Source organism: Psammomys obesus, unplaced genomic scaffold (assembly GCF_907164565.1).
Source record: "Psammomys obesus unplaced genomic scaffold, mPsaObe1.curated_primary_1811, whole genome shotgun sequence".
NCBI lineage: Eukaryota > Metazoa > Chordata > Mammalia > Rodentia > Muridae > Psammomys > Psammomys obesus.
This window is the reverse complement of record NW_026585895.1, coordinates 1,502,302-1,510,700: the sequence shown is the minus strand read 5'-3', so window position 1 is coordinate 1,510,700 and position 8,399 is coordinate 1,502,302. Positions and strand designations below refer to the sequence as shown.

The following is an 8,399-nucleotide window of genomic DNA, read 5'->3' as shown; positions in this document are numbered from 1 at the left end:
ATGTCCTCCTATCCAACAGCCCGAGCAGCTGACAGTGCTCACGCAGAGGACACTTACTAAGGTGGCAGCCAGGACTGCTGGCTTCTCATCTTCTAGATTTCATGTGCTGAGTTCAGAAGAGCCATGGGTTGAGAGAGCTTTGCCCAGGGTTGGTTTTGTCAGATGATGCGCAAGAACCATAGAGAACAAGGAAGCCATCAGCCTGTACTCTTTAGTTTCTATCTCTAATAGCAATGTGTTCTCCTGCTCTACATCAGCCACTGATTATTATATTATTATTATTTTATTTTTTTTTTTTAAGACTCTGAGGTGAGAGTGTTCCAAAGAATGTTCCTTTTTAAAATTTGGGACTGAAACTAAAGTAAACCCATCCTGAGACACAACCTTCTTCTGGCTGCTCTGGAAAAAAAAAAAAAAAACAACAACAACAACAACAACAACAAAAAACAAACCAAAAAAAACCACTGACACCAAAATAACCAAGATGGAAAGGAGGGAAGAAATATAGCTTGAGGTGAAGAAATGACACACACCTCCCACATACACACTTTAAAAACTTTATTTATATAAAAAACTCATTTGTTTTTAAAAGCATTAATAAGAGAGGAAGAAAAAGAGAAGAGAGACAGAGCAGAAGACACGGCCCTTAGTAGTGTTCGCTGGGAAGGCAGGATTTTTGGTTTGCTGAAACTGAATGTTTAGTGTTTTTATAAATGAAAGAGGAAAAACAAAACAAAACAAACAAACAAACAAACAGTAAAAGGTCCCCAAAAGCCCATGGCTAGTCTATTACCCACACCCCACCGAGAAAAAAAGAGCACCAGGAAGAGCAGAGGAGGACAAGAGAAACAAGACTAGAGCCAGGTCTGGGTTGGGGAGGCTTCCCTGTGCAGTGGACTCTGAGGGTCATGGAGAGCGGAACGCTCCTTTTTGCCAGAAAAGGTGAATGGGACTACAAAGAATTGGGAGGGAAGCAAAAGGTTTCAAAAAAAAAAAAAAAAAAATTATAATGCATAAGGAGGAAGGTTGGTAGACTGTGTACTTTTCTCCTACCCCATAGCCTCAACAGATTAAGGGGCAGGACAGGAGGGACGAAGAATTCCAGTTGCATGAATAGAAATTTTAGATTAAGGAAAGAAGGCAAGTAAGGAAAAAAGTTAAAAACAAAACAAACAAAAGCCCACAAGTAGCTGATTCTCTAGCCCAATCTGTAACATTCACTACAGCAGGAAAGGGTGTAATGGAGGCAAAAGACGTGGAGAGAAACCCGACTCTCTAGCCTTTCAGAGACGAGGGGAGCTGGGACAACTATGGAGTGAGAGTGACCGCACACCCTCCTAGCAGCCTCACACTGAGACTTACCAGGATGGGATTTTCACCAGTCCCAACTGTACACTGGTGAGCAGAAGGCCGTGTGGCTAAATCAGAGGCTAGCACAATCCCCAACGGGGACTTACAGGTCCCCTGGTCCCACTCCTCTTCCTTCCTTCAGCTACTGAGGGTCAACAGCAGGAAAGAAAAATAAAATCAAACTTGAGAAATCATGAGAAATGAGACTGCAGAGGCAAAGAAAGGCACCTAGAAGAGAGGAAGGAGATGCACCCCAGGCCAAAGGCACAAAGAGGAGGCAAAGCCAGGGCAGCTCCTACCTTAGAAGGGCAAAGGGGGCAGGAATTATGTACAAGTCTTGTAGTTGGCCAACAAATCCAGAGAGGGGGAGAGGGAGAACAAGCCTATAAAGGAAGAAGAGAAAGGGGCCGGGAGGCAGGGCAAAGCCAGCTTTGAAGCTTCCTGCCAGTTTCAGACTAACCACTCAGTGTATGTCCTTCTAGCTCCTCCTAGAAGGTCATCTTCTCCCCAGTAGACAATCTTCCTGATTCTTCTCAACCAAGAAGTGCTCCGTGGCATTGTCCTTTTTACATAGCATCTTGCAAACAGCCGGGTCAGGTTAGCAGATTTATCACAGGGTAGGAGAGGAGGGTTAAGGACAGCCTTGGTCAGGGCAGCACCCCAAGGCTGTCCTGAAGCTCCCAAGAAGAGATGGAGTCTGTAGGTCCTTTGTGGTCCCTGCCTCAGACAGAAGGAGCAGAGTTCTCCCAGTTTGAAGGGTACTTGCCAGGTGGAATGTGCCAACGTTTCCAGCCTTCTTGGCTTCAAAACAGCCACTGGATAAGGGAAGAACTCACACTTCCCATTATCCTAAACAAAATAAAAAGTTCCCTCCCCACCAGAAAAATAGTCTTGATTAAAAGTCATCAGTTTGTCAGAATGCTGAATGCTCACACATAGCTCGTGATTTCAGCTCTTTCCACAGCTGCCAGTGACGAGCTCCAGTCTCCCTCCCTCTACATAAGCCAAGCGTTCCAGGCACGGCTGGCAAAAAAGCTGGTCTGCAGTTTCTCAAGACACGCACATAACCAAGGCAGGTTTCTTGGGGAAAACTGGAAGTAGGGGATGGGAGAAGATGAAAATTACACTTCAGTGGAAGATGATGGTAACTGATGGAATGAAGGCAGCCGCGTTGGGCTTATAGGGTAGGAGTCAGCCTGGCAGTTGGCACAATAGTCCAGCGAAGAAAGGAAAAAAATCATCAGTCCATTTCACCACCAAAAATAGAAGTAATATATTATGAGCCCAGATGGAGCGGGTACAGTGGTGCTAAATCTTCTGCTGTAGGGAAAAAAAGAGAGGGCTGTTAATAGGTTGCGAGTAGGAAGACGGGGGAAACAAAGGCAGGTGAGCAAATCTGAAGGCAGGAAAGCAGCACACGAGAGAGAGCCAAATCACCCACTGCACCCCAGCCTCCGAGGAGGACATGATCTCAGAAGCAGAACCCTTGGGAACCATGTGGCTCAGACAAGCATTTTAGGCCTGACCAGATCAGTATGATTGGCAAAGACTGGGCACACAGGAGCCTCCTTCCTCGGGACCATCTTAGGGGTGACTGGAGGACATACCATGGGGGAGTAAGACACTTGGTGCCCCTCATCATCCAAAACCAACACATCCAACTCTTCCTCCAAAGACTCCTGACCCTCGTCCTGCTGTGAACACATGCAATTTGTTAGTAGGAGAGCCATGACAGGAAGCTCTGAGTGTGTGCCAGATCTAATGGAAATCCAAAAACTTGTAAACCACACTGTTAGAATAACAGGGCAAACATCTTCAACAGGTAAGTGCAAGAGCAGGGTGATGAACAGACAACAGGTTAGTTAGTGTGAGTCACATCAGCAGCACTTCAAAGACGTCCAACACAGTCAATGGGAACATCCCAGAAAACTTCAAGGTACATCAAAACCTCTGTTTTTTTCACTGAAAACACCTACCAAAGAAAGACACTCTCTTTTCTTTATCATACATTTCATCTATCATACAGCTTCAAAATACTGCTGGCCTCACATATACAGCAGTGTATAACAAGGGTTTACCGTCAAGGGCGCTCCCTTCAGTGGCTCCATATCACCCAGATCCCCAGATCGGTCCAGTGTTCTGTTGTGGTCTCCTCTCTCGTTCAGGGTGGAGTAGCTGTTGTCTAGAGAAAAACAAGACACTCCCTCTAGTGTAATGCCCGTGGATCAGACACCTTGACTGAGAAGTGTGCTGCTTCAGATGCTCCAACAAGACTTAAAGTCTGATGCCTTTCAAGACTTAAACACTTGAATATAGTGGAGAAGATAATGTAGGTGAAATAGCCAGTGCTGGGGATGCAGTTCAGCAGTAGAGAGGTTAGCCTAAACTCAGTTCCCAACACTGCAAAAAGAACAAAGCAGTAACGAGAAGCATCAGTGTAGCCTAGGTGGGTAACACTCAAGAGAGCTGGCCCGCCCACAGGCAGCCCTGAAATCAAGAGAGGACAGAAGAAATATGCTGCGATTGGAAGGAACTGGTAATACACAACACAGCTTGAGTTGAGCCTTTGGGAATGAAAGAATTTGGAAGGGCAAAGGCTTAATCTACCCAGGATTTTTAGATAATGCAGAACGTGCTGAGTGTCCTATTGTAAACCTGCAATTACAGCACTTAGACCTGAAGGGAGGAGGATCCACCAATATTCAGTCATCCTCAGCTACATAGTGAGTTCAAGGTCAGTCTGAGATACAGGAGACCCTATTAATAACAAAACAAAGTAGAATCAAGACATAGAATAGCGAAAGTAGGAAGAAGGCCCAAGAATTCAAGGTCATCCTCGGCTATATTTTAAGTCCATAGCTAACCTGGGCTATGAGATCCTGTTTCAGAGGGGAAAAAAGAAAAAAACAAAACAAAACAGCAGCAAGTAGACCAGCTAAACTGAAATAGAGTAGGGAGAAGATTATATGGATACATGAAGACTTTCTGAGAACACGTGGGGAAATAGGACCGACTAAGAATCCAAGGTCAGGGGGCTGGAGTGGTGGCTCAGCAGGTAAAGCAAACTGGCCACTCCTGCAGAGGACCCGGGTTTAACCCCATCACTCACATGGTGGTTCACAACCATCCCTAACTCCAGGTCTAGGGAATCTGACTTCGAGGGCACTTGGTAAATAAAACATACATGCAGACAAAACACTCATACACACAGAATTAAATAAACAGGCTAGGCATGGTGGTGCCTACCTTTAGTCTCAGCACAGGAGGGGCAGAAGCAGGCAGATCCCTGTGAGTTCAAGGCCAGCCTGATCTACAAAGCAAGTGTCAGGACAGCCAGGAATACACAGAAAGATCTGTCTCAAAAAATAAGAATAAAAAAAAATTGTTTTTTAAATTTTTTTAATTAAAATTAAAAAAAAAAAAATTAAGAGTTCAAGGTCGCTCCACCCACAGCAGCATGTGAAAATGTAGAAAAGAGTAAACTGATCAAATTCTACTGTATTTCCAGATACCCTTTCAAACGAAGATGACCAGTCTCGGCACTTTTGAGATTGAACATGGTAAAGGTGTTTAAGGGGTAAAGAGCTACAAAAAGGACAGAAAAAGCCAGGTATGGATGAACAGATCTATAATCCCAGCACTTGGGAGGTAGCGGCAGGAGGAACAGGAGTTCAAGATCAGCCTCTACTGTAGTGAGTTCAAGAACATCCTATGTAATTTGAGACCCTGTCTCAAAAAAGAAAAAGAGAAAATGCCTACTCACCCCAATTGAACACTAATCTGCAGCATTAGACAGGAATTCATCACCTACCTAATGATTTTGTGTTTGACCCCATATTGCTCATTGGAATTTCTTCCCGGTCAGGTTTCTTATCTATATGGAATTAGAAAGTTATCCAAGTCAAAATCCAATACACAAAAATCTATATAAAGTAGACATTTCTCCCTGGCATGCCACCCTTCCCTGCCTTTACTGAAATAAAGTTTTATTCAGCACATACTAAGTGCCAAGCAGTAAACACTACCTACAGTTCTGGGAAAGTCCTCATGGAACTCGATTCCTTCCCTACAGACACCCAAATACAAGAAACCTTTCAGAGGCCATAAAGACGGTCCAGTGGAGAGATGCCTGCTGCCAGGCCCAATAAGTCTCATCCCTGGAAACAACCTGTAGAAGGAACGGACTCCCTCAAGCTGTCCTCGGACCTCTACATATGTACCCATGCACCCCCACAACATAAACAAAAAAATCAGTAGAAAATAACAAGCGTCTAGGCTGCAGATGTAGTTCAATAGTAGATAAAGGACCTTATCTACTACAGGACCTTAGACTCAAGTCTCCAATCACACACAGGAATAATGAGGGCGCAAATGACTTGCACGGGTGTGGAAGGGTCACACATGTCTATCTTCAGAAATGTAAGCGTCTCCTCCACACAGAAATTAACTTACTGCATAATCACAAACACCCTCAGTTGAAAAAGTGTGTGGGCTGGTTATGGGCGGGCAAGGCGGCTCGGCAGGTCCAGCCCTTGCTATGCAAGCTGACAACCTGAGTGTGATCCCTGAAGCCATGGCAAGCTGCAAGAACAGCCTCCAGGGCCGTCCTCCGACCCCCACTACACACCACATTCACAATGACCGTACTTTAAAAACGACAAACAAAACCCCAGGGTAGACCAATAAAGGAGTCAGATGTAGACACTCCCCTAATTTTAGCACTCAGAAGGCAGAGGGAGGGCACCACACAAGGTCCAGGCCAGCCTGGTTCTAAACAGTGAATTCCAGCAACTGTCAAGTCCAGGGCAAGAGCCTGCCTCAAGAAAACCACAAAACATAGATGGGTCAGTCCGTCCTGTCCTTGAACGAAACATTTACTCACCAGGATTTTGAATTACGTCATGGCATTGTCTCCTTGCAAGACAATTTACAGACTATGCAAATGTTGTAAGATTAATACACTTTATTATGCATGTGGGGTTTTTTTGTTTGAGACAGAGTTTCTCTGTACAGCCCTGGCTGTCCTGGAACTTACTATGCAGGCTAGTCTCCAATCCCCAGAGATCCCCCTGCCCCTTCCTCCCGAGCGCTGGGCTTAAAGGTGTGTGTCGCTACACCCAGCTGCATGGTTGTTTTTAAAATAGATTTACATCTAAACTTATGTAATTATAAAAACGATTTTTAATTTGATATTTCTATTCTTAACAGCTTTCTTAAAAATCTTTATTATTACATTGTGTGCACGTGTGTGTCAGTATCCGTGAGTACGTATGTGTATATGTATTCTGTGTCCATGCAATGACATGGATCCAGTGGGCAACTTTTAAGGGTCAGTTCTCTTTCAGGAATGGAACTCAGGCTGTCAATCTTGATGATAAGTGAGTTTACCTACTGGGCCACCTTCATGGACCTAGAAAAGACCTTCTAAGTATTGGGAAGTTAGTAGGCTCAATATCGTGTGTTCGCAATTACACCTTTCTGTTTTGAAATTTTGAGAGGTTTTTTTTTCGGGGGTGGGGGGGAGGGTAACAGGGCCTTATTCTGCAGCTTAGGCTGGCCTATGAAGCCCATGCTGGCTTTAAATGAAGGACAATCTTCCCGCCTTAGCCTTCTAAGTGCTGGAATGGGTCACCACACTTAGCCAAAATGTTTACTCAGGTAGCAAATACTGTCAGTTTTTTCAGCAAAGTGGAAAGGTTTCTGTGTTTATTTTTGAGGAAATGCTTGCCACATAACCACATCTAACTAATCACCACTTGAGCGTCCGCTGCTTCATAAAGTAACATAGCACTCTAGATAAAAACCCACTAGTCTAATTAGTAAAAGCAGTTTGCCTCAAGACAGCCACAGCAGCTCCTCACACAGCGCAAATGCTGCCCATTTCCTCATTAGCACTACACAGCTAAATGGTGTTAGCTGTGCACTTAGGGTTAGGAACACAATCAAGTTTTCACTCTCACAGCTCATCAAGGGTGCTCCTAAGGAGACGGTTTTTGAGACAGGATTTCTCTATGTAGCCTTGGAGACCAGGCTGTCCTAGAACTCAGAGCTTTGCCTGCCTTTGCCTCCCAAGTGCTGGGATTGAAGGTGTGTGCTGCCGCTGCCCCCCCTGACCTTTGGACAAGGCTTTTAAAGGTAGAGTACGTGCCAATAAACCAACTTGCTCAGATCAGCGTCACCACCTTGTCTACGCTGACCACCAGCAGCAAGCACCACTGCCTTTATGCCGCTGGCATGTATGACCAAGACCCTCGGACCCTCAAACCACACTCCAAGGCCATGGGCCAAAATCTTTAAGATAAAAAAGGTTACAGTACATACGTTTGGTGAGAGAGAAAAACTATAGAGTAACAAATATAAATTCATTTGTGGTAAAGTGGTTTAAAAAGCTCTAACTCAGGGACACAGACACTTGCCTAGAAAGCCTGGATTCAATCCCCAGCACCACACAACACAAAACATAAGCTCTCACAGAGCTATAACCTACACAGCTCTGTAATAGCGGTGCTTTTCTCTCGGCACCAGAAATAGTGGCCTTTCTGGCTGTGAGCAGTTTCTATTTTTTCAACTGGAAAAGCACTAATAATTAAGCAGACACACACAGACTCAAAGTTCACAGGTGATAGAGGAGACACAGCCAAGGTAACTAACTACGTTGGTTTTGGTTTGGTTTTCTTTGGAGACAGAGTTCCATGTGCCAAGGCTGGCCTTGGCCTACCATCTTCCTCCGCCCACCTCAGAGTGCTGGGCTGGGATTACAGTTGGCACCACCACAGCCCTTGCTGCCCACTACGATTTGCAAGCTCAAACCTGTTCTCTTGTGCAGAGCATTACACGCCTCCTTGGCATCGCGCGCACTTGGAAATACGCAAACGTCCCATTTCTCAGTTAATAAGCCACTGAAGAATAGCAGGGACATTAAATGAGAAGGCTGCACCCCGTGGCTACCATACCTGATTTTTGGTTCCGGTCAATGAGGGGGAGAGTGCTATCATCATATGAATGGCTGCTCTGGCTTCTAGATGCGTTGTTTAGATTCACCTGGAGAC

General features: G+C 45.0%; 1 protein-coding gene across 8 annotated transcripts in view; it reads right to left on the bottom strand.

The window, feature by feature from the left end:
- Window positions 1-543: 543 nt before the first annotated feature.
- Window positions 544-8,399, bottom strand: part of Ctnnd1 (catenin delta 1) — a 51,944-nt gene continuing 44,088 nt past the window's right edge. For 4 of the 8 annotated variants that reach the window (XM_055599971.1, XM_055599970.1, XM_055599976.1 and 1 more), the window contains 5 exons: window positions 8,304-8,391; window positions 5,162-5,224; window positions 3,429-3,532; window positions 2,958-3,044; window positions 544-2,670 (listed from right to left, as the gene is read on the bottom strand). In XM_055599971.1, coding sequence (XP_055455946.1) covers window positions 2,659-2,670; window positions 2,958-3,044; window positions 3,429-3,532; window positions 5,162-5,224; window positions 8,304-8,391 — 354 coding nt within the window. In that variant the 3' untranslated portion in view covers window positions 544-2,658. The remainder of the gene's footprint in view (window positions 2,671-2,957; window positions 3,045-3,428; window positions 3,533-5,161; window positions 5,225-8,303; window positions 8,392-8,399) is intronic. The other 4 variants (XM_055599973.1, XM_055599972.1, XM_055599975.1 and 1 more) reach the window with 4 other exon arrangements.